The sequence below is a fragment of the Coturnix japonica genome, chromosome 14 (genome assembly GCF_054131305.1).
Source record: "Coturnix japonica strain WE chromosome 14, WE-NBRP24, whole genome shotgun sequence".
NCBI lineage: Eukaryota > Metazoa > Chordata > Aves > Galliformes > Phasianidae > Coturnix > Coturnix japonica.
In genome coordinates this window covers 11,442,442-11,468,502 of record NC_140676.1, presented here as the reverse complement: position 1 = coordinate 11,468,502, position 26,061 = coordinate 11,442,442, and the positions used below count along the sequence as shown (strand labels likewise).

At 35.3% G+C, this 26,061-nt stretch overlaps 1 protein-coding gene across 10 annotated transcripts in view; it reads right to left on the bottom strand.

The window, feature by feature from the left end:
- UNC13C (unc-13 homolog C) overlaps nt 1–26,061 on the bottom strand; it is a 153,941-nt gene that overhangs the window by 71,535 nt on the left and 56,345 nt on the right. For 9 of the 10 annotated variants that reach the window (XM_085514973.1, XM_085514976.1, XM_085514975.1 and 6 more), the window contains 5 exons: nt 22,316–22,394; nt 16,667–16,738; nt 10,650–10,869; nt 5,079–5,306; nt 3,025–3,166 (listed from right to left, as the gene is read on the bottom strand). In XM_085514973.1, coding sequence (XP_085371099.1) covers nt 3,025–3,166; nt 5,079–5,306; nt 10,650–10,869; nt 16,667–16,738; nt 22,316–22,394 — 741 coding nt within the window. Of the gene's footprint in view, nt 1–3,024; nt 3,167–5,078; nt 5,307–6,583; nt 6,645–10,649; nt 10,870–16,666; nt 16,739–22,315; nt 22,395–26,061 lie in introns of those variants that run through there. The other variant, XM_085514978.1, reaches the window with a different exon arrangement.

Here is a 26,061-nt window from a genome sequence, read left to right as displayed (position 1 = left end):
ACATTGTAACTGTTTAGTGATGACCAAGATCTTGGCCAGATGGTAATAGTTGTCTTTACAAAAATCTTTTCACTGATCTAATTTAAGTCTAATAGCATATGCATTCGTGCACTGAATAGAGCAACAGAAATCCCATGAAACTGTTTACTGGAGACATATGGTAGTCTAGTGGCAACCAAAATAAAATTTGTAATATAAAATAATCATCCAGTAATACAAAAACCTTTTGGAATATACAATTGTAGCTGAGGTGGTAATGAGAGATCAGAGGAGCATGATCCCTACATAGCCTGCAAGTCAGTCTGGAGAGGTACTTTTACTAGAAAACACTGCCAGAGGAAGATACCGACAATCTGAATCAGCTGTTAAAAATTGTCAAGAAAATCTTAAGAGTGAAGAAGACTCCAATAGAGAGTTGTGTGCAGCTAAAATATCAATAGACCTTGAGGTCTGTAAAAAATTGAAAACTATACATCCAAAATATTTTTCTCCCTGTTCAACACAAGCAGAAGAAGCTAGAAAGCCAATAGCTCTAGGATTCTTCCTTTGTTCTGGGGTTGAAAAAAATCACCTGTCACTGTTATCTTGTTGCTCATTAGGATAATAAAAAGCCCTTGCTGGCTATAATAGATTATTTAAAGGAGCATCTGTAGATCTATTTACTGCCCCATCTTACGTACAAAAAATACACATTCCAAGGAAAGATTCTTACTCTGATAGTCTTTAGCTGGTTGTTTACTGAACTGCATATGCAGGTGTACGTTTACTCTCCTTTAGACATAATCTATGAGTTCCCCCATTTAAGCCTATTTCACGTTCCTGTGCCATGGTCATTTAGCAGAGCTCTATTGAATATACTGTTAGAAACATTCACTCTCTGCTAACCATACAATTGTGTTAGGATTACGTGTAATTACAGAATCACAGAATCACAGAATTACCCGGGTTGGAAGGGACCTCAAGGATCATGTAGTTCCAACCCCCCTGCCTAGCAGGGCCACCAAACATACACCTTTACTAGATCAGGTTGCCCAGGGCCCCGTCCAACCTGGCCTTGAACACCTCCAAGGACGGGGCATCCACAACCTCACTGGGCAGCCTGTTCCAGGACCTAACCACTCTTCTAGTAAAGAACTTTCCCGTAACATCCAACCTAAATCTTCCCTCCTTCAACTTAAAACCATTTCCCCATGTCCTGCTATTATCAGCCCTTTCGAAGAGTTTACTCCCTTCCTGGGAGTAAGTTCCCTTCAGGTACTGAAAGGCTGCAATGAGGTCACCCCGCAACCTTCTCTTCTCCAAGCTGAACAAACCCAACTCCCTCAGCCTGACCTCATAGGGGAGGTGCTCCAGCCCCCTGATCATCTTTGTGGCCCTCCTCTGGACCCTTTCCAAAATCTCCATATCTTTTTTGTACTGAGGGCTCCACACCTGGACACAGTACTCCAGATGGGGCCTCACAAGAGCAGAGTAGAGAGGGACGATCACCTCCCTATCCCTGCTGACCACCCCTCTCCTGATGGAGCCCAGGATCCCATTTGCTTTCCGGGCTGCCAGAGCGCACTGCTGGCTCATGTTAAGTTTCTCATCTATCAGGACCCCTAGGTCTTTTTCTGCCAAGCTGCTCTCAAGGACAACTCCTCCCAGCCTGTACAGGTGCCTGGGGTTCTTCCGGCCCAAGTGCAAAACCTTGCACTTTGCCGTGTTGAACCTCATTAGGTTCTACAAACTTGAATAACACCCTCCCTCTGCTATGATAGAACAGATGTGCGCTGGGGAGCTAACATTTGTCCCAACTCCTTATTTTAGGAGACATTTGGAAACTTAAGTGAATGTCTTGGTATTATGATTAAATATGCAATGGTAAGATTTTGTGATATGTTTAATCTCTGAATTCAGCATTTAAGAATCATAAGGATGATCAGTGTTGGATTATATCTAAGACTGTCAAAGACCACAAATAAAGCCAATTTTTAAGTGAAAATACCTGAGTCAATGAAATTTGATTGCTTCAAATTTAAATCTTATGATTCAATGCTTATAGTTTGCTTAATACACTTAAGGTATTGTCTTAAATGAAATCCAGTGTACTTAATAAGACAGAGAGATAACTGTTGTAGAAAATGCAAGCATCAAAAATGACTGAAAATGTATTTAGTTCAAATCATTTATTCAGGAGATTTATGCTGTAGTAGTTTTGTTGTTGTTTTAACGTTATTGCTAGGGTAGCACATTATAATTTCTGGGTGAAAAAAAAAATATATATATGTAACTTTTCAAGGGAAGGAACGATACAGTACACACGAACTGGAACTTCCTCTACTGTAACATCTCCTTCTGAAAGAAGTTCTGGGAACTCTGCCAAATTTACAACTGGCATGAAATCATATTGAAACCTTAGTGAACATGTTACAGATGGGAACATCTACTTTGTGGTCAGGGTTGAACTTCAGTAATGTGCTGGCAACAAACAATACCATTATCAGTTCTGGGGCTGTAGCCAAGGAAAGGAGACAGAAGGATCCTATCAGACACTTCAGAACTGACCTCCAGACAACAGTCAGCCTTGGAAAGGATAACCATTTCAAACAACTCAGCCCAGTCTCTAAAGTGTACTAAATAATGTCAGCACCCCAGTTTCACCAAGGGAAATCATGATGTTCAATTAAACCATGTTTCAGCTCTCATGGCCAGTGCCTGAGGCACAGGAATGCATTTACATCTACTATTATCAGCTAAGGTGAAACTCTGAATAATTTGTTATTGAAATTCCTTATAAAATAAGGAATCAAATAGACACTGTTAATAGGTCTGCCAATGAGTTATATGAACACTACAGATACACTTGTAATAAACTTCTATGCTCTCCCCATTTAGAGCTAGTTTATTAATGCACGGTACCATGCACATGCATGATACAGACAACAAATGTTTTCAAATTAAGTAAGTTTTCCATTTGTCAGCATTCTATTACCTAAACTTAAGATAAAAATGTAAAAAAACAACATGATGTTCTATACTTACAAATAGAATTTCTCATCCCATACTGGATTCAAGTTTCCAAAAATAGTTTTTGTTCTCCGTTTGGTTTTGCCAACTTGCACAGTAACGTATGGGTCACTTGAGCCAGTTTTGTCCTTAGCTTGTAAGCCCTGAGCACAAAGCACTGCAACAAAAGGAGAGAAACCTACTTTAGCCCTCATAGCCTTTATTGCCAAGAAATAAATGAGACCTTGACTGCAGCAAAAGGAAACAAACCCTGTGAATGAGTGCTGCTGCATCAAAGATTTCTAGGTCATTTTTTCCAGCTTCTTTTCCTCTGGAGATAAATAAGATTTTTTAAACTACTTTTCTGGACTGAATAAAACCTACAAAAGTGGTTTGATAGAAGAATAATTTAACGAGTCAGGAAGAAGCACAAAACAAGTATTTTTCTTTCCATGCATAATTCAGAAACTCAAACTTTGGCTTAATCAGCACGGTAACATAATACTGTTGTATAATTCAGCTTCCATGTTACGATACCTCAAATCATAAAATTTCTTCTTTTTAAAATCCAAATTCTTTTTCCCCAAATATGAAAAAATATACAGAAATTTTAAACCCACAAACTTCCAAAAATCTGCAGAGTGGATTACGAAAATAGTCTTAAGGAACATGATTGTCATTTGTCTTTCACATGAGAAAGAGAAACGAGGATGGTTTTCAGAATATTTTCCATTCTACCATAAACAGGGCGACAGTTTGATTCATTTTTCTTTAACTGTTTATGTATTTTTCAGCATTTATGCTAGTTCATGTTGAATATAGTTAATGTGCATATGCGTTTTGTGGAAAGCATAAATCCATATAATTTCATTTTTCACCATTATTCATAAAGCTGGAAAACTCAGGAGAAAGCAAAACTGTCAAAAACCAACTCATCACACTCAGAAAGATGCAGCTAGAACACTGGTGGTGGCTCCTAACATCTGCAGAGCTAGGTTTTACTATTTTGCACATATTGTTTAAAATGTCTCAGCAGAAGCATTTAGTAAATATTTTCTGATGTCAATCATTTTGGATAATGAAGCTCCCACAGTGTGCTCAGAAAAATGAATGCATAAGAATGGCTGAGTATTCTTACTCAGCACATCAGCTCCCTGTGGGAGTTCAGCCATACTTGCTTAGCTGAGCGTTAAGAAACAACAAAACAAACACACTGTGAGTGGTGAATCACTGAACTGGTCGTCCAAGATCTTCATTCTCTCAAATCTAGTTTGGACAAAGCCATGAGCAAACTGTGTAACTCCCAAGTTAGCCCTCCTTTCAACAGAGGGTTTGAATATACTTTACATAATTATCATAATTAGGCCATGATTCCACAAAACTGAAATAGCAATGGGCTTTTCTTCTAAAAGAGATGAACCAAATCATTCAACAATGCAAGTGAGTTTTGAACCAACACTAGAAAACTGATGTTTACTCAGCAGATAGACAGCCTGAAAGTATTTGCATATTTGCTGAGTAACTTGCTAAGACTGCCCTTTGTATGCCTAAGCATTCTAATTGCTTGGTTTATAAAGAGCAATAGAGGACAATCCTGTAAATCTTTAACACTATGAATGTTTGATCTTACAAACAATGATTCAAAAATACCTTATAACTGTTGGGAAAATTACCCTACAGACAGGTCTGAAATACCAGGTACAGTCAGAATTGACTTAAACATACATTTTAGCAAGGTTTTTATGCAGCACTGAGAAATTGCGTGACCCTTAGTCAAGAAATAAAAACAGATGATAAGTCCCAGGATCAGCAGGGTCATAAATTGTGCACTGCAGCATTCACAGCATGTCAGTCATCATGACCCTTAATTTAACACTTGCAACTGATCGCCACTTGGTAAAATTTTTCTCAGCCATGAGAGTTATTGGTGGGGGGCAGAAGAAACTGAATACAAGCTCAGACTTTTATAAATGCACCAACTATGCAACTTATCATGCAGAACCCATTTTAATTATAATAAATATTATTCTGGAACAAGAAAAATAGGAAGGAGGGAACTCTGAAAGCAAGCTATTCAGAAGAATACTTACCTGTGATAGTTATTTTTGCTGACCATTTGGATGTCCCATCCAAAACACTTTGCTTTGCTGCTTTTGTATATTGTACAAAATCTTCTTTGGAAATATCAAACATTTCCTGGATCACTTCAAACACTTCTGGTCTATTTTTTTCTCTGATCTTCATTCTTTCCTTCATAGCACTAATAATGTTCTGTGTCTTATCTTCTGCACCATGTTTGGAACTTTTCTCAGCAGCTCCTAAAAGGGGAGAAAAGGTCAACATATTTCTTAAAATGCTGCTCTCTTAGATCTTTCTCCCATTTAGAGTCTTTAGCCAACTTTTCTTTTGGTACAGCAGCATTCAAAGCAGATAAATGTTTCATTTGGACAATATCAAGCTACTTATAATTAATTTTTTTTATATTTCAAAGAATAACAATTGCATAAGTTTAACATGACAATTTAATATACACCTTCATTCAGCTGCACGTAATATGCAGAAATATTTATAGAACTAATACTATTCAGTACTTATCAGAACAGTGAAAACATCCAAATATCTAATGATTCTAACATGGTTAGGCATGCTGATTCCTACAGAAATGTGTACAGCGGTGTTCAGTATCTGGGACTGTTTGCTCTGAGCTTGCCTTTGTCGTTAGCTAAAATACCATCATGTGTGTAAAATTACTTCTTCAAATTGCATTTACTTTTTTGTTTAAGTCAGCGCAATGCAATATTTTCATTCCTTTCTTCTTTTAGAACAGGATGATACGGGAAACATACTTGTTCCATTATGACAAAAATATTAACAGCAAAAATAATATTTAAAACTGCTAATGTTTTCACTTTATTTTTCAGAGAATTTTAGTTTGACAGTAAGAAGATTAACCAGGACTCCTCCTGTGCTCTCCAACAGTGGAAATATAATGAACATTAGAAAATAAAAAACCAGACATAGCAGATTCAGATGCTCATTTGACCATTTTCAAACACATCTCATTTGCTGACTCTGCCTATGCCCATAGAAAGTTTTCCATTCCTTCCTTGAACAGTGTTCATATATACGCATATACTAGATATTGTAATTATCATATAAATCCTTTTAACTAAGGCATTCAGAATCCACTGCACTTAAGCATTTAGATTAGGTTGAGACTACCCTAACTGCCAAAACAGTTCAGTAGCAGTGACTTGACATCCTCAGCTCCAGATCAGAGCACAGTACATTGTTTCCCTTCTTTTTTATACAACATGAGTGAGTAGCGTTTTGCAAAGCTCTGTGCTAACAGAGGAAATTCTGGCGGCTATTGAAGCCAACCTTCCATGCCCAGTCTCTCAGAGTAAATGTGACCTTCAGGTTTCTGCTGAGTAGATTAAAGCAAATGCTTTTCCACAAGTTTCAGCAGTGGGACCATCCAGGGAAGGAATACTATGTCTAATAGAAAAATGAGAATCTGGAAAAAATGAGATGGAGTTAGAGAATCTTATGAAGTCTAGTTTTGCATACTAAGAATTATGTGAATCTCCATTACCCTGCTCTTAACAGCTGCAGGCCAGGGGTAGGATTCAAGGGAGAGATTTGTAGTCTCCTTCCTAGTATGAAGTAGAAAGATACAGATGTATTAATAGATAAAATCATCAGGGCAGAAGAAAGCAGAGAATCTTCTAACTAAAATCAATATATTTGCAACAGGGATGTGTATTGCTTTGCTGCAAAGGCGTGTGTCAGGTACGTAAAAACTACATGATGAAACTGTCAGTTTTAAGACAGAACAACACCTGCTCGTTATGTGTTGATACACTGGTAATTATCCACATCTTGTCTGGAGTATAACATAACAGCACATGATGTTTTCACAGCACTACCAAATGTCAAAACACGAGAACCAAATTTAATGGCAAGGACTAAATTTTGATATTAAAACTCAGTCAACACAACACCTGAGCTTGTGTGCTATCAAAATTCACGGTCTTTGGAAAATGCTTCTTGAGTGACCACTCAGCCAAATAATATATCACAAATAAAGAACAGACAGAATCTATTTCTCAGTAACAGTTCTGTTATTAGTAATTTCAGTAAATATATGAGGATGACAGAAGATATCAAAGTGTATTATCCAAGTGAGAATAACTTCTAGACTATATTAACCAGTGGTGGTATGTCAGGTTTAATCTATAAAATAATTCCATAAATGAAATAAAAAGTCAAGCAGTTTGCTCATTTTGAAGCCCCAGAACAACCACTTCAGATTATACTGTTGTATAACAGTATTTCAGTGTTGTACAAGGAGACCAGGTTTTATGATTTTGATTCATTACTCTTCCCAGGAGATTTCTGGAGAGATTTCTCTTTAGAAATTATAACCCACATCAGAATCACTTTAAAGCCAAATCGAAGTTCTCCTTGTAAAGTGTCATTTATCTGTCAGATTAAGTGTTCCCGACCAATGTCTCTGCAATACATATTATCTTGCAGGTGGATACGAGGAAAGAAACTCAGATGTGTATTACAAACAACTGAAGCATAAGCTGTAACTCCCACCATGCTAAGCTGGCTATTCCAATTCTTGATGGAAATCTAAAGCAAGATACAAGAATAATAAATACTTTTAAAATGATATTTTATTGCCACTTGACCAAAGTAGCACCGAATTTTAGTTCATGTTTTTGGATGCTGTTCCAGGGCATGTGGCAGTGAGCATCATAATCAATAATAATTTCAATACTTTGCTCAATCTAGAGGATCTCAAATTATTTCTAACAATACCAACAAGCATTATTTTGTTTTCCTTGACTGCCTTTGTTGATATTATCAAAGCTTGCAATGAGCACCGAATCAACTATTGATACATCTAGAGCTGGAAAAGATCATCTTTAAGAATAAGATCTCAGCAAAATCTTAAATAACTGCAGTCTTACAATTTGCTTACTTTACTGTTTTCATTGTGTCTGAAGTATCATTTCTCTCATTTTTTCCCCTCAGTGTCCTCTGTCATGCTAAAAGGGATATATATAGTAAAGGAGAAGGGCATAAGTTCCTAAGATTGAATAAATGTAAAATGGGATTCTTATGATATCAAAAAGCCGAAAGGCTGTCAAGTTATTTTCCATAGCCAGTAAATCTCAAGAAATCTTGGAAATCTCTTGATCTAATGCACTTGACTGGGAAAAAACAAATAATAAAAAGTTCCAAGTGATAGAATAGTTTAGTTGGAAGTGACCTTCAAAAATCATGCAGTCCAATTACCTGACCGCTTCAGGGTTGAATCATATTACTGGAGGCATTATCCAAATGCTTCTTGAACACTGACAGGCATGGAACTTCAACCACATCACTAGGAAACCTGTTCCACTGTTTTACCATTCTCACAATAGATAAATGTTTCCTTATAGCCAGTCTTAGCCTCCTCTGCTGCAGCTTTGTGACACTCCCATGTGTACTGTTATGGATTTCCAGGGAAAAGAAACCAGCACCTCCCTCTCTGCTTCCCTGTCTCAGGACTAAACAAATTCAGTGATTTTCTCCACATTAAACAAACAAAGTATCTTCAGCTTCTTATAATGCATTAGAAGATTAAAAATACTGAAAAATTAGGAATTAATTCAAAAGGAATTAAATACTACCATGAAATTAAAATACCAGATGGAGAACTATCTAGTAATTTTACATCAAGAGATGATCACTGGGCTGATTCAAAAACTGTGTCAAGTCATTCCTGAAAGATGAAGGAAATAAACATTTTCTGTTTTCCTGTCCTTTAAAAGGTATGAATATAACATCATGAACATGTTCTGAATGGCAACTGTGTATTCCTATAGAAAATCTATACTATCTCTAAAATCAGTAAGATAAAATTGGAATAGGCTTCAAAATGCAACTTTTTATTCTTATTAAAAATAAATAAATAAAATCAGCATAGCTTTCTATTTCTACCAAATAATTTACTGTAACTGCATTTATATGCTATGTTGCTGACAGCTATCAACATCTTTATTTTGTGCAGCATTGATCAGACTAATTAAGGCAATATAACTTAAATTTCACAATAAGGTAGCAAGTCCCACCTTAGGGACTAATACAAACACAGCAGGATTAAAATCAATTCTGATTTAATATTGCAGCTACAGTCAGAAAGGAGCATCTTGTTGAATAAGAGAACTCTAATGAACATAGCACTGATTTTTTAAACCTAAACTAAAACAGGCTAGGTATTGATCTTAAAGACCTTGAGATGGTGATTTGTTTCTATGGCATATGTTAGCAATTGCTACACATACAAAAAAACCAACCTAACAAATGAAAAAAAGGACCCATCAACCAGACAGAAGCCCCCAAACCAAAAAACTCCAGAAGTTTGTGGGCTACTATGTCCTGGTGACTATGGGACATCCAAAATGATGACTGTGCTAAAAGCATCCATAGTGATAGTATGCTCAAAAACTACTGTATACTTATGTGAAACCAGGATCCTTTAGGTGTGTCAGTTTTTTTTGGTCTGCGGTTTGTCTTCTAGAAGTCTACTCTTTTAAAACTAAACTGGTCACTATTTCCAGACATATTATGACAAATGTCTATCAATTCTTTTTAATTTTTGTAGGCTCTCTCTCGATCTAACATTTCTAAAAGGGCATATGGCTCTCTGAAGTATTTCTTCCACTGTTTGGGCTGGACATAGTCAGTGAGCCAGGGAAAAACTGGGGTGAGGTTTTCTTCAAAGAAGCGCAACGTACAAAACAAAACAACAAAAAAGATAATTTTACAAAATGTTTTTAGCCAAGATTTAGCTATTACAGGGATGGATGCATCTCATGCCAACTTCAGGTTTGTGGTATATAATACTATATTCATGTATATATATACATAGAGAGAGAGAGAGAGAAATTCTAACTGAAGGTGTTACACCATATCCAAGAAAAGGATTACCAGATGCGTGACAGTATCAGTACTTAAAATCAGATCCTGTACCCTTGAAAAACACAAAGTAAAACATGTCCAACAGGGAGGTCGTGAACACAGAAATACAAAAGGTATTGCACTCAAACCTTACTGACTTGCTTACAGTTTTCCATTCTGTAGACACACGAGAAAAAGATTTTAAAGAAGGGGGATATTTCATCTTAATTCTGGTCTGAAATGTCAACTTAATGTTTTTCCCTTACACAGACATGGTTTGATACATTGAAGAAAAAGATCTGATTTACTCCTGTTTTTGATTTTTGATTACTGAAAGCATCTTACTATGACTACAATGAATACTGTGTTTCCTTTATCTTTCCACTGACATTTCTTGCATTCTGAGTAAAACAAGGAGTAAGCTTAATTGAAATAAATTCCTCTGGATGTTGCCATTTGCAATGCAAAATACATAATATACTGATGCTACAAAACATCGTTTTGTAACTGACCAGCAATGTCCAATACATTCAAGGACAAAGAATAACATTCACAATTTCTGGCTAGATCCAAGTCACTATAAATCAACAGGCCTTCACTAGTATCTGATGACTTGTCCCCTTCACTTCAAGAAATATCTGATCATACAGATAAAATAACAGTGTCAGGTACTGTGAAGTGTTAGCTGTCCACACAATACTCACTCTGCAAACAGTCAGCATTTAGGAGGTCTTGGCACTTTTCATGACATTTAACACCACATTCTGTGCATCTCATTCCTTGCCTGGCTATGCCCCAAAGTAGACCTTCACATTCGTAACAATATGTAGGAGTTGTTGCTGTCCAAACTTCAAAGTTATGAGGTGTAGTTGATGATATTGGATAGATCAAAGCCTGCAATGTCTTCTTGAAAACATGTATTTTCTGTTGAGCAAGAAAAATATATCAGGACTTGAGCTGAAGTACTGTTTCATGCAAGTGAACTGAAGTTAAACTGTATGTTATTAAGTATGTTATTACATTTACAATGTCATATATATATATAGAAGTATGAACTAATCTCTAAAATACTATTTTTTTCATTGTCTTGCACTTTGAAGACAAAGGAAGCCTATGTTACATTTTGATTACAGAAATAGGAGAGTTAAGTTGGAAAAAGTTTAGTCAATTATTTTATTATTAGTCCTATTGGTATTTCATATTTTGATTCAGTAGCTCAAAAATTTGGTAGCGTTATATTCCCTGATAACTTTAGATAACAAAAAATCATTTTTCAACATTTAAATACTTCGCATGGGGTTATATACCTTGGTTATATAGTATCTACACAATAATTTTATCAAATGAAAGCAGGCTAATTTTATGGTTCCATTAATATTATTATATTGTATTTTCATAGTAGCATGCTGACTGCCTCATTTTTGGGAACCAAGACTCTTTTTACCTAGTAAACTAGAAAGGTTCATACTCTTAAAAATACACACCCATTTTTTGGACTTCTTTTTTGGCTTAGCAGCCACGCTCAGATCTAGCAGGACAATAGTCAGCTATTCGCTGATTAGTATTACAAACAATCTAAATCAGCTCCATAGTGCTTAATGAGCTGTAAACTGACAAATATATATATATATATATATATATATATATATAAAAATAATAGTCAGTGAGGAACACCAGTCTGCTCTGATTCACTTGTTCAAGGTTTGTTTTCAGCCACACAGATCTTTTCCCCCCTCCAAATCCAGTTGATTTATAGAAGATGAGAAAAACCCAGCAGTATGTAAGCAGAAATTGGACTCAGCACACAAATATGACTGGCTCTTTCTCATTAAATGTACAGATGACTGCTACAAATGTATTAGAAGCTCTCGACCTGTTCCCTTATCAATGAATAAATTCTCTCTTTTAGGAAAAGAGGCTGCACAACATATTTCAGGAAATCTGTTCTGCCATCACTTCATCTTGTGCAGATAAACTCAAGGCAGCTGTATGCTGGCTGCATGGCTGTAGCAAACTGAGGAAAAAAACTTTGGAATGTGTATTATTTGTCAACGTGCTTTATCTCTACTTCTACATTTCTGATAATACATACAAAAAAGCAATGCTAGATTAGAATACCAGTTCAGAGGAATGAACATATTCAAAAGCTTGAGCTAAGAAACAACAAATAGGTTTACTGTAGAGCTAGACAAACAGAAAAGGAATTTAAGCTAGGGCCAATGAAGTGCAGCAATTATTCTGTAAACTGTGTATTTCTTCCACAAGAAGTGTTGTAGCTGCAATTGTTTTCAATCGATTATACTCTCTTAAGTGCTTGTTAACACTCATAATTTTAACATTTCCTCAGCTGTGGGAAGTGCTTTTCAAGTACAAGACATTATTCTCTTTAATAGTATGTTGACATGTTCTTGTACTTAATTCTTCTGTTTATGTGCCTATATCTCCCCTCAAATGTGGGATAATGTGTTAAAAATAACTTGTAAAAATATATCTGCATAATATTGCACATTCATTGCCATGAAACAGTGAATTTACTGTCTTGCAATCATAAATCAACAACTTCATAGGTTCAAGCACTAGAAGTAATAAAAGCAAATGGTGTTAAGTGGCTTAGGCTGCAAGAGCTCTGATTGACATTGCTAGTTATGTTCTAATAACAGCTTTTACCCTGTGAAGTCAGACATCCTAGCAGCTGAAAACAATGTAAAACTAGGAAGAGATGAAAATATAGCAGGAATGACCAAAAGCTTCATTCTAACTTTAGTTTTTCTTACAACATTACCCACATAATAGCTCCTCAGAAAGCAAGCAAAGTCCACTTTGGTTTGGTATACCCCGTCAGGGACTGGGGTAGCCACAACCACCTAACTTCTTTGTACGTATATCCAGCCCCCATCTCACATGGAGACTGTGGAGACCAAAAAGAAAACCTCCGAAATAGCCCAGAGTTAATTTAAGCCACTTGCTGAGGAATTGTGTTTCTTAGAAACCAGAAGCCATCAGGTGTTTGAAGATTTATGTGTAGATCATTCCTACCCTCCTGAACTCTGTTAGTATCAGAATAAATCTTAGACTTTCACCCTATTAATAACACTGATTTTTTTTTTTTTCATAAAATATAAATCATTTTGGAATTCTGCCAGCAACTTTCATCTGCTTCTGAAAGGGCAACATGTAATGAAATAGCACAGCTCAACAGCTCAACCTTGAAATAAACATCTGAAGGTAAATGATGTTTTCAGCCAAAAGACACAGTCTTTAGATGAGTTTTGCTGCTGAACATGATATTTCCCTTTCTAACTGCCGTACTGTTAATAAAACAAAGTACAGTTGTAAAGGAATATCCTATTTATTTTGCTGTCCAGAGGTTTCTCTCCTAATACCCTTTTCTATTTTTAAGGTTATACTGTGTGCATTCACTGTACTCTAAGCATGGTAACTGCATAGTTAATGTGCAGGAGGATTCTTTTCGTATCTGCTTATCTTTCCAAGTGATGTTTATTTTTGTTATATTTCACTTCAGATGATTTATCACTGTCACCCAAGATAATATTTTCACAAACTTGTTGCTCCATCTCTTTGCTCAGCAAAGTAATTAAATGGATACTGAACAGAAAACATGTGCTTCAGTTTCAGTGAAGTTAATGCTTTAACAGTGCTTAAAAGGCCTTTGGATCAGTGCTTTAAAGTGAGATGCTCACTATTATGCTACATTATAAGTGGTGTTGGGTGGCAATGGGTGGCATTTATCTTCATCTATTAATATCTGAAGCGTCATTGGATCTTTTTAAAAATAAAAAGTCCTTAGTTCCAGTAATTCCCACACTGAAAGCATTTTGACAATGATTTTAACCATATTTTCCTCCTTAAATAAACATTTATGTTTTTTAAATTATATTTGGGGTCTATTTCTCCACTAATGTTTTTGTTTAAAGATTTCTTAAGAAATATCTATTTCTAAAACAATTCTTCATGTGGTCTGGCTCAGACTGAGATTAAAAGAGCATAATAGCATAAAGACAAATTCAGTACATTTTTCTCTTTCAGTTTCTCCTTGACTGTATTACATTAGTTTTTCCTGACTGTCAATTAGCAGTGGAGAAGCCTTTGCACTGAGCTGTCCCTTGAGGTTTTCTGTTGGTTTTCCATTTTTCTCCTGATCAGTACATCTTAATTCAGAATCTACAAGTGTGCCAATATTACTCCTGCATTTGCTAGCAATTTATACCAGCTCCATTAATTTACACTTCCAGACATGCATGTAACTATTTGAACATGGACTTATTACAAAAAACTAGTAATAATTATGATATTTTCTTGCTTAGTAGACATTATTTAGTAAAGCATGTGGAATATCTTAAAGTTTTTCCACTGAACTCAGATATTTTTGTGTCAGCTACAACATGGCTGGAAAAAGTTTGATTCTGTGCTGATTCCTTGACATAAGTCTGTTCTCTAGAACTTTCCCTCTGCTTCACACTGCTTCTTAAGATTCCACAGTTGTTTGTTCTATCGACCTTTCTTGCTATTTTGAGTATACAGAACAAAATAAATACTGTTTCTACTGAAAAATCATTCCACACAGCAACTGCTTTCTCTCTCATCAATCCATCTCTGAGCATCAGCAAACTGTTCCTTTATGATTACCATATAAGCATAAAAGTTTCACAAGTCAGAGAGCAGTGATGGATGTGCATGCTTCCACTGTGGGTTTTCAGTCTGCTTTTCTATTCTTCTATGGACCTTAACAGCAATAAAAGAAAAATTCAGCACTTTATTTTTGGTGTAGAGTACGTTCTAGAAGATTCTATGTGCATAAGGATTTTGAGGGACACAGAAGAAGCTTTTGTTCCTTCAAATTAGTAACCTTTTTTTTTTTTTTTTTTGTTTTGTTTGTTTGTTTAAATCATGATGAGCTCAGCCATATAAATATGCAAGTATCACAATCAAGAATTTCCCAAACTAAACATCATCTGTCTTGTTTTTCTTCATACTAATTCTCTTCTGCAAAACGTAAGTGAAATAAAAACTGGATAACAACACTCAGATTTTACTATGTATGAGAACGTGACTTTCTTCAAAAGACCATCCTGGTAAGTTCTTGCATGAAGTAAAACTGTCCTCATCTAGGATCACACTTGTTATTGATAGGAATTATGTTAAAAATAATCAAAGAATGTCTCAAGTCACCTGCCTGAAAAAAGCCTGCACAGAAACATTGTGGAGTCATCTCACTCTTAGTGATGTTAGAAGCAGGCAGGTAAGAAGGATGGTGCAACTGGACACTCTAGATTTAAGTTTCCCCAAATAACTGTTTTGTGAAACAAAGTTTTTTTGCAGTCATTTCTGACTGTTGTGAATGCAAGTCAGCAAGAGCAAGCCTTGGAAGTAATTCAGCCACCACTATGGGGCAGATTGCAGGATTGGGTTTATAATGACATATAAAGCAAGTCTGGATCATAGAGCTAAAATCGTAACAACAACAGACAGTTTTCCTAGACTTCTTGGCAGAAGACATCATATAAATCCCCATATTTCATTCTCCCTGTAAGGTTTTTACTGCAAAAGTTTTCCTACTCTATTTCCACCCCCCCATTTCTCTATACTTTCATGCTTTCTGCTAATTCTGTGGCAAAGTGAAAGTATTTAGGGATAGCTTTCTTTCTTTTCTTTTGTTTTTTTTTGTTTTACACCCACAAATTTCAGTGTTAAGAGAGACAGTGAATAACTATTACATGCATATTTTCACTGTATCATTCTGAACTGCATAGATGTTCTCTTGGCTTTCTCCTCTCCATGTAGAACAGACCTCATTTGCTTGTTCTTCTCTTGCATGTGATTATACCTGCATTTTTTATGCCTTGATTATACTTTTTGTGATTCTTAGCATTGTTTTCCAAGCTACGCAATGGGCCCATGCAGAATCCTGGGATATTCCTGTTCATTTCTATCAACTCAACATTTTTGAGCTTGCCTTTGGTACTAAACTACAGTTTCAGAGAAGTGTCTCTAACCACAAGAAGATATATTTTCTAATGGTACTAACAGTAGTAATAGACACTGTATTAACAAACTGTAGATTACATTTCTTTCCTCATGTGTTAATTTTCAACTAGAGACACCGAATTCTAAAGCCTTGCTATTTAATGTTCTGAATTTTCTATGCAATTCTGTGCATTTAGCTTCAACTGTGAGGGTCAACATTTTGAAATAATGCAGTGTTTTGAACAGCAGCCAGAGAGAGGGAAGTTCAAATACCACAGCACATGGGTGCAGTTGCAAAAGACAACGACAATCAAGCGCTGCCACAGTGGATCATATAGTAAAGTAGAATAGGATAGTTAAATTGTAAAGAACCTTCAAAGATTATCTAGTCCAACTTCCTGAGCTTTAGGGCTACCTAAGCATTAAAGCATGTTACTGAGCACATTATTCAAATGACTCTTGAACATGGACAGGCACTGTGTATCAACCACCTCTCTCAAAATCCTGCTCCAGTGTTTGACTGCCTTCATAGTAAGTAATGTTTTCCTAATGTTCAATCTGAAACTCGGTAGGTGCAGCTTTCTGTCATTAAGGTCCCTGAAAGTTCATGAATGAAAAAGGAAATGCTCATGCATGCAGTTTCACTCTGTTTAAGGATGAAATAGCTTCTAAGCAGCTTTCAACAAAAACACCTCAATTATTTAAATGAATTAAACCTGCCACCATAATCACTTACCATTTCCTCATTGTTTATGGAGGTTCGGATTAGCATGGCCATAGAAATACCAGATTTTCGAGCTGCAAGTGTCTGTATAAAGCAAATAAAAAACAGTTAAAAATTATATTGGAATCTAACGAAAGGCAAGCAGATGAGATTATGCTAAACTACTTAAGCGTAACTGCAGGAGTTACAGAAAGTTTTAGCTAATGTTTGTAGTGCACAGCTTCTGAGTTTTCAGTACACAGTGGAAGTGTGCTTTCCATCATCATCACCATTTCTTTCAGCACTGCCTAGCTGAGCTACCATTTCTAATATAAAACCTCTTATACAGGGGTAGTAACTCAGGGTTGATTTTGTTTTTGTTTTGTTTTTTTTTCTTTTAACCATAGGCTGTCACTGTTTTTCTGCTTTACCAATCAAGTCAATGTGGTAAAAAGACAGAAATCTTGCCCTAATTTGGAAACTGTCTGTGCTTGCAGCAACATGGGAGATTATTTTGCAAGTCTTACACTTCAGGTTGTCAGTCCAGACAGTATCTTGTAATTCAGTCAGCACTTTTTTTTTAACAGCATATATATGTATAAATTTCTACCTGCCTCAAATAAAAAAGTCTTAATGACACCTAAAACTTCTTCCTCAAAGGCACTTAATATTTATTCAGTGCTATGAATAGCTATCTGAAGAAATATCCTAATTATTCGAGGAAGAAAAAAGGCTCAGCCTCTATTCTCTTGATCACAATTTAAGTAGAATAACATCTGCCAGTTCATTTCTGATAAAAGGATTATAACCTTGTTGTCCTATTATGGTTAATATGGCATGTGAAGAATGCATTTTTTTCTTTTAAACTCTTAATTGGTTAACCAAATATATGACATCAAATTGCTATCAGTTTACCATTCTTAAGAACTTGTATCTTCATGACCCATCTCTTGATTTTATTTCTACAAATCTGGCAAATCTCATCAGTTTGAATCACTCAGAAAGTGATTATCTTTTTTGTTCTAAAAACACAGTGATAGCCATTCTAGGCTATAGGGCAACGTGGACTATATATCAGGGCAGGAATACAAGAGTCATAAGAACATTAATCTTGAATGACAGTAGTGAATGATACTAGGTTGTGTTCACAGCAATCTATCTGTTAATGCGTGTGAGCCAGCAACATAGCAAGTTACACACTATTTTTCTGTAAGAAAAAAATCAAATTAGGGAAGTAATTTTGATGCTTTCACATGTCTGCAGGTCTCAATCTCCAAGAGCTGTGCCTGGAATCATGTAGCTCACAGTTTTACTCTTTAATCAGAAACGTGACTAAAATCACAGTACAGTGTCCTATACACAAACAGATCTGAAGACTGTTCTTAATGAAGTTTGTAATGCTGAGGCATAATAGAAGGTAGAGAGAGCAGAAAAATTGACAGTCATTATGGATTAAAATGGATTGTTTCTATTTTTGCATGTCAGCCAGAATGAAATACATCTTCAAGAGAAGGGACATAAAATGTTTCTGTTCTCAAATGCTTTAGATGGTAATAAATCAACAGCTAAAAGTACAGAACTGAGATAGATGGATGTCTCTTCTTAAGGATCGGATGAAACAAGGAGAGACTATTTTCCAAAGAGGGATGGAAAGATGCTGCCTGATTCATTTATGGGAAATAAGGCAACAGATACCAAATGTATCAAAATAAATAAGTTTCCCCATATTCCCTCCCCAAAATACAAGCAAGGATGAAGGTTTCTGTAGCTAGTCATTTCAGACCTCCAGGAAAGAAATCCAGATTGCCAGAACATCAGAAGAAGAGGGTGAGAAACTATTTTCCATTGACAGGAGATAAAACTGGTCCAGCAGTTTACAGTTGCTTACCCCTTCAAACTGGTGTTCAGATACCATGTCTCATGTCTATCAGGATATGATAATTTGAGTTTAACAAAGTAAAAATTGTCTATGTAGGTACTATTTTATCATGAGAATATTGCCAGAAATATATAAAGGAAAAAAAAGAAAAACAGCAATCAAATAACCAAAACCAGTAAGGTGGTTATAAATGAGAACATCATCTATAGAATTTAAAATATATATTTATACTCCCCTTTGTGCTCATGAATTTTACGCCCCCTAAAAACTTGTAACTACACACTTTCTTATGTATTACCCTTAAATTTGCCTTAGCAGATTAAAGAAATAAATTAATATAACTGGAAATCATTCTAGCAAATTCAATGAAAATTGTAACTATCAGCACAAGAGGATTAGACTCGAGCTACAATTAAGTTTTAAAGGAAAACTGTGTGGGTGAAAAAAGAGCCACCTGTCTTGACAAAATAGAAGAAAGCTGAGTTTTGAGAAGCTAAAGTAACGGGGAGGAAGAAGGCAAGCTAACATTCCTCAGTTATTCATAAACGTAGGCTGTGCCATGCAAAACTCATTCCTCTCTTTTTGAAACTGATTTCAATTTTGCTGCTCATCTTTTCCTTCACAAGGTTTTTCTTGAACAGAATCTGAAGGTCATTTGCACCAAAAAGAATGAACATCCTTACAACAAAACATTTGATCATGCTATACGAATACTGCTTTTATTTTTATTTTCTTTTAATGTAATGCAAAAGCTATCCTGCAGAGCAGAGCACCATAGATGTCCATCTTCAACATTTAAAAACTGCACTATTTCATAACTGTTTCTTTTTAAGCAACTAGAGGTAATGCATTTCGCTAAAAATCCAGATTCTATTATTTGGAAAGGCAGACACGGTGCTGGTCCATGTGTGTTTTTTGGGGGAGAAAAGAAGTACTGTTCATAAACTACTTACCTCCCTTACATTCATACAAAGACTAAACCACAGTGAGACAGATGGAAAGGGCCAGCTAACCTTGTCTGTGACTGGCCAGAAGACCATACTTACACGGTCAATATTAACTTTTAACTTTTAATCTCTGCTAGGAAGGAAGGCTGCTGTTTTTGTGATTTTTAACAAATGTTTTCAAATCATTACAAGGCACAAAAGAACACCATGGAACACTGAAATCAACAATATTAAGAAACTATCAAAATTACTTTAATAATATTTAAGAAATACAGAAAATTCTAGACAAGCTGTTAAAACTTGGTAAAAACATAGCCCAGCAATATCAGGAATTTAGGTAGGCCTAAGAGTGAGTCATTTCCTACTCTGCAGTATCTCATTCGGAATAGGTTCTTCAGTAGAATGTTAGCTCTATACCTTTCTTAGTGTTCATTTTAAAAGAAAACCGGATTTATCAAAATGTGAAGTTATAGAAACAAAAGGAGTTAAAGATATCTTCTTAAGAAATTGTACCTTATATACAATGCTGAGAAACTACGGAGAATAAGGATGGAAACCATGCAGAGGAACAAGAAGTGCAAAGGGAATAGGAGAAAAAGCAGGGACCTTTACAGACACAGAAGACAATGGAAAAAGAAAATATTTCCATGTACCATTAATTAGTTTTCAGACTGAATTAAAGTATTATACCTGAGCGTCTTTATCTCTAGTGGGAAATATAAGTTTTACAAGAGAGAACAAATAATCCAATTGATTGAAACAAGAGAATTACAAATTAGGGAACACTTCTAACCTCTAGCTATTCAATAAGGTCGTTCAGTTCCAGAGGGACCTGACTGGGTTCTAAACAATCTTCTTATGTTAACAGAAAGGATATTTGAATTACATAGATAAGTGTGAACTTTTTCTACTAATTTTAGCATGTATGATGTGGATGACAAGACATCTACATAAGACATAATTTCTATTGGGATTAAATGCTTGGTCATAAAATAGATTCTCTATTTCGCAATAAATGGCCAACATATAGAAGGACATGCATGAAATTTATGAGACCTATTATGAATATGTTAGAATATTTGTCAATATAAAAGCACTTACCATAGCCTGAAAAATCCAGACATAATAGGAAAGAAATTAGAGAATGTTAATAACTTGTCTGATTTATTATAAAATAAAAATTGATATCTATTCCATTCACTGTCAAAAGAAACCAGCACTCATTTCAAGCAGTATTATTTTTATGTCTCTGGAATAGTCACAGAAGTAAACATAAAAAAGACTATTCGCAGTGTTTCAGATCCTAGAAAGATTCCAGAATTAATTTACTAAATTAAACAAGTTACTTTGAAATAAAGGTAATGAAACTTCAAAGCTCAAAGGAGATTGCTTGTAACACATGTATTTTTTAAATATAAATAACATCTTAATATTTCATCCTAGATCTGAAATAAGTTTCTTATAAATTGGTAAACTAATTTTAGATTTACAGCAGATTTACTAGAACAGAGATGTACTGTAAGTTGCTGTTTTAAAATAACAATATGTTATCTAGCTATAGGTTAAGAGATAAATTCAAGTTCATAATTATTAAATTCCAGAATAAGTTGCAGTTTTACAAATCTTACTTTCAGTCAGAATTATAAGATAGAATTTCTTCAGCAGTATTTATGCTTGAATGACTGGACACCGAAACGGTAAACCATACCTTTGATTATATCATAATAATCAAATACAAGTTTTAGTCCATCTCTACACAATGTCATCTTTTAATTCCATTTTTGATTATGTTTTCCAAAGAGAAGGATAAATAAGATTCTGATACCTTTACTCATAATGAGATAAATTTATCTGTAAACAGTTCCAACAATTTAAAATAAAGGAAAGTTCTTTATATTACATAAAAATGCCTTCCAATGCAGCTGTGGATTACACTTGTATAACACAACTTGCAGTAGAGTAGCTACTGTCAGAAAGATGGTTTCAATGACTACAGGCTCTACTATGCCATTAATTTAAACTTTTGATTGCTTTCAGAAAGAATTTACTCTAAAACTGTTGCTATGCTTTCTTGTTGTGATGCAGACTTTATGATGTCTCACAGCAGATTAACTGAGACTGAGAAAAAACTAAGTAATAAAACTGGGAAAGGATGGAGACAACTGTTTTTATAATTTACGTTAGCTGCCTCTCCTTCAGTTCTCTACCATGAGAAACTGGTTTGAGGGCTCACTGCTGCCAGAGACTAAATATTTATTTTATGGAATTAAGAACTCTGTACTTCAGAAAAATAAAAAGAGAAATGTGAACTGCACTTAAAAGTTCCTCAGCACAGAGAGAAACTACTTGATCTTGTTTAGACCAGAAGTCAAAATAAATCTTAAAGTAACTTCCATCCCTTTTCACTTTCTGAAATGTATTTGCCTTGATCGTTATTGCCTACAGTGACTGCTAAAATAACATCTCACACTGAAAACGCATCTTTAAAAAATTCATACTGAAGTCAATGTTACCTTTTACAAATAATATTTTTCCCCTTTCAGAATCATAATAAATCAACCAGTCAAAAGCTCAAGAACAGCTTATTCACATAAGCTATTTCAACATTAATACTTGTTTATTATTTCAAAAACATGCACATTGCCTGATTCCACAAGGATTACCTGAATATTCAGTGAGATACTCAGACTTAGCTGGTATAACAGCTGTAACACTGACTTTTCCTGGTCTCAACCCAGATACTTTTTCCCATAAAACAATGAATTGTAGACAGACACACACAGCAGTAATTAAAAGTAAGATCTAGACAAGGGGAAAAAAAGAACAGACACTTTCATGGCATCAGAAATTACTCACCACATCTCGAACAATGGGGAAAGATTTCTTTCTGCGAAGGTCTGGCATGCTATCAATTCCATACAGTCCACGGCCAGCTCTGTACAAGATGAAAAGGTAAGGAAGATAAAAATCTGGAGCTTAATTGCTTACATTCTGAAGTACTGTATACAGTATCTTTGTGCAAAGGTAAAATTACCAGTTTCCAGCTCTAGGAAGTAATTTAATTCTTATAAGCATTAAAGTTTAGCAAGTCTTCATAAAAGAGAGATCAATAATTTTCCCAGCACTAAGAAATATCTGACAAAATTGTCAGCCATTCATCTTGTTGAGAATCCTTTTACCAGAAGAGAATTCAGGAAGTTCTTCCAGAAGGGTTCTGCTCTAAATTGTTGGTAGTGTTTGCAATAGTTCATCATAGGAAATTAGTTTTTGTTTTAAAGTAGCCAAGGAGATTAGAAAACAACATATATTAGTCTTATAAGGGAACAAAGGCTGAAGTTTACATGTTTAGTCATATTTTGTTGTTAGAAGTTCACATTATTGGTTACCTGTGAAGGAAAGAATGGATGACTGCCAGCTGCCTTCCTGTGGAAGTGGATCCAGTGGCCTTGCAGTGGATTAATAACTTCTACCTGAGCTATTGCTTCATAGTCTTTAGTACGGAACCATTTTCCCTTTTAGATATTGTTCAGAACACAGCAGTGCATTCAGCTCACACACAAATAATCATCAGTTAAGCTGTCATTCTATGCAATCAATTGCCTTCACCTCTAGCAGACGCAGGACAAATTGATTACTCAAGAGTTTTACCAACCCAAGGCTCTCCTACTTGGAAATAATATTCTTTGTTATTATTATTATCATTTTTAAACTAAACAGAAAAGTGGAGAATTCTGAAGTTCAAAATGCCACCCAAGGGACAAGAGGATGAAAAGCAGAGAAAAGCATAAATACATTTTTAATGGAAGGAGAATGCGTTCCATTGAAAGATTTAGGAAAGTATCGGATCTGCCTTATTCTTGGCGTCACATGACATTTTATGATAAATTAGATCGTGCCAATCTGTACTTAGGTAGTGAAAAAAAATTTCCCTAGAGATACAGAAAGATTAAAAGTAAGCCACGTGAATGGCTTCAGAACATTAGAATAAACCCTTTTCACTTAGCCACAGCAGCAACAATAGCCCATTTAGTCTTATGCTGCCAGCCTTCATCAGGTCCTCACTGTTCATTCAAGTGAAATTATTCTTTCTTCTTTATTGCAGATAAACATGGAACTGGAAAGCTATAATCAAAGGTCCTAAGATGGACTCTGATGAAAACAGTATCTTCCAATAAAACCTGATTTATTTATTTTTTTCTCTCTGAGACTGGCAATTTTGTACAGATACGTATCCTGGCAGTGAAATACATAGTAACATGTGTTGTGTAACTGCTAAGTAGCCTGACTGGGGGAAGGAGATGGCAAATGATATGTATATATGTTTATGTAAACAGACATTTTTTTTTTTTATTATTTTTTTGTGGATGAGAAATTACTCCAATGCATTTTCCTTTCAGAACATATAAACAGAGAGATCATCTACTACACTATTTGAATCTCTGTAATTGGAAACTGTACCTCTGTAGGGTATTCTCTGTGGTATACTTGATATATCTAATTGTCTGGAAGCTTTGGGAGAATTGGGAGGTTGGAACCAAATCACATATCATCTCAACTGACATTTTGATTCACCTCATATTTACTAAATGGTTCTCAGAAATAGAAATTCTCACTTTTTCACTTTAATATCCATAAGCCATGCAGAAAATAATATGAAGCAATTCTATTCTAAGTGACATTCAGCTGAATATCTTGATTCAGCTGGGATACAGCAATATATATTATAAAGATCAAACAGTTAGTTGGTGAAGTGGAACTTCAATGACAGTGAAAATGAATGCAAACTCATTTCCTTGGAAACCAGAATTTGTTAGAACCAGGCATATGCTTAATATTTCATAATTTTAGTTAAGAAATAACAGTTTCTAGAGTCGAAGGGATCATAGAAGATCATGGGATTTTAAAGCTATTAAATTTTCTCCAAAAGAATCATTAAGTCTGAAATTCCAGAGAAGCAGCCAGTAATTCTGATTTCCATCTGTGATCCTGGAATTGAGTAAAAAAGATAACACCGACAGCACTCAGGAACATGCAAGTTATTGTCTGCAAGTGCAAAGATGTATATCACCTTGAAGGAACAAAATACCCATCTTCAAGTAAATGCTCGTTAGCCAGTAAAGATTAATAAAAACTATAAAAAAGACTCTTCTTGTTCAAAATATAATACATAGTGCCTGTACAGTACTTAACATGTTTTTATAAATAATTTTTAAGAAGTAATTAATCACACACATCACTAAACAGAAGACACTCAAGGGTCACTCTGGAAGTAATGTCTCCTACTTTGTTATGTCGACCCATGATGTCAAAGGCAAATGGTGGTGATATGGCAGTAGGGTTTGAATCTTCCCACCAATGTTCCATTACATTTTGTTGCTGTGGAACAGATGACAACAGAGGGGCAGCCTCTGTTTTTTTTTTTTGTTTTTTTTTTTTACTGTTCTTTATGTATTTTAATTATTACCTAAAAACTGCACAGTCTTGTAAGAAAACCAGAGGAACTCTTTAATTTTACTCCTCTCCCTGCATCATTTTCGGAGTAATTCTGTGTGTATAATCTCTTGATTCTTGCCTACTCTCCTTCATTTTGGTGTACACTTCTATTTCCCTTGCAGATTCTAGTTACACAAGTACTCCCCATGCTTCATTGTTGAAATAAATCGACAATAACACAACAGCACAAAAAACATCTCAATGTTGTGGCTGTTTTATACTGAAAACACTACCCCTGAACTCCAGTTATACTCTTTAACTAGTCCTGAGACTTGGTGGCCTTGATAAAATGGTCATCAAAGGTGTAAGAAGGCAATGAAAAACCCAAAGACACTGAGGATGATTTTAGGCTATACATCACTTTTACAAAGAATTCTTATTTTCTTTACATTCTTATGAAAAAGATCATGAAAATGATCTGAGATGGTAAAGAGAAACCGCTGCACACATTTCCTGCCCTCTTAAATCATAGAATCATTAAGGTTGGAAAAGACCTCTAAGATCATCCAACATAACCACCCACTTACCACCAGTAATTACCCAGTAAGCAGTGTTCCTTGGTACCACCTTTACATGTTACTTGAATCAGTTTCTTGAGACAGTCTAGCTATTGGAAAAACTAATGTTGCTGGTAAAGTAGTTCCAACTTTATTTCCCTAGTTATGCTTCTAGTCACATAACAGCAAGCTGATGCTGGCAAACTTTGGGTAATGCAGCCTCAGAGTAGCAAGGCTTCAAACTGTAAACTTTCCCCATAGTACAGAGAAAGGAAAAGAGAAACAAACAAACAAAACACAAAAAACTACAAACCAACTCCTAAACCTAAAAGTAAACAAACACACAAACAACAAAACCCAACCAACTACAATTATTTCCTAAAAAAGTGCTTTAAATTCAATAACAAATGATAGTATGTCCCTGGAGAAAAATTTATGCCTGAATGCTGATGATGGTGCCAAAGTAAGAAACAGATGACACAGACTTTGAGGGAACAGCAAGAATGACAATATGACAGAATCAAGACTGATGGTTACATAGGATAAAGAGATTTTGTTATGACATGAGTGGTGTAATTTATGCTTAGTCATTCATTAATTTGCCATAACTCA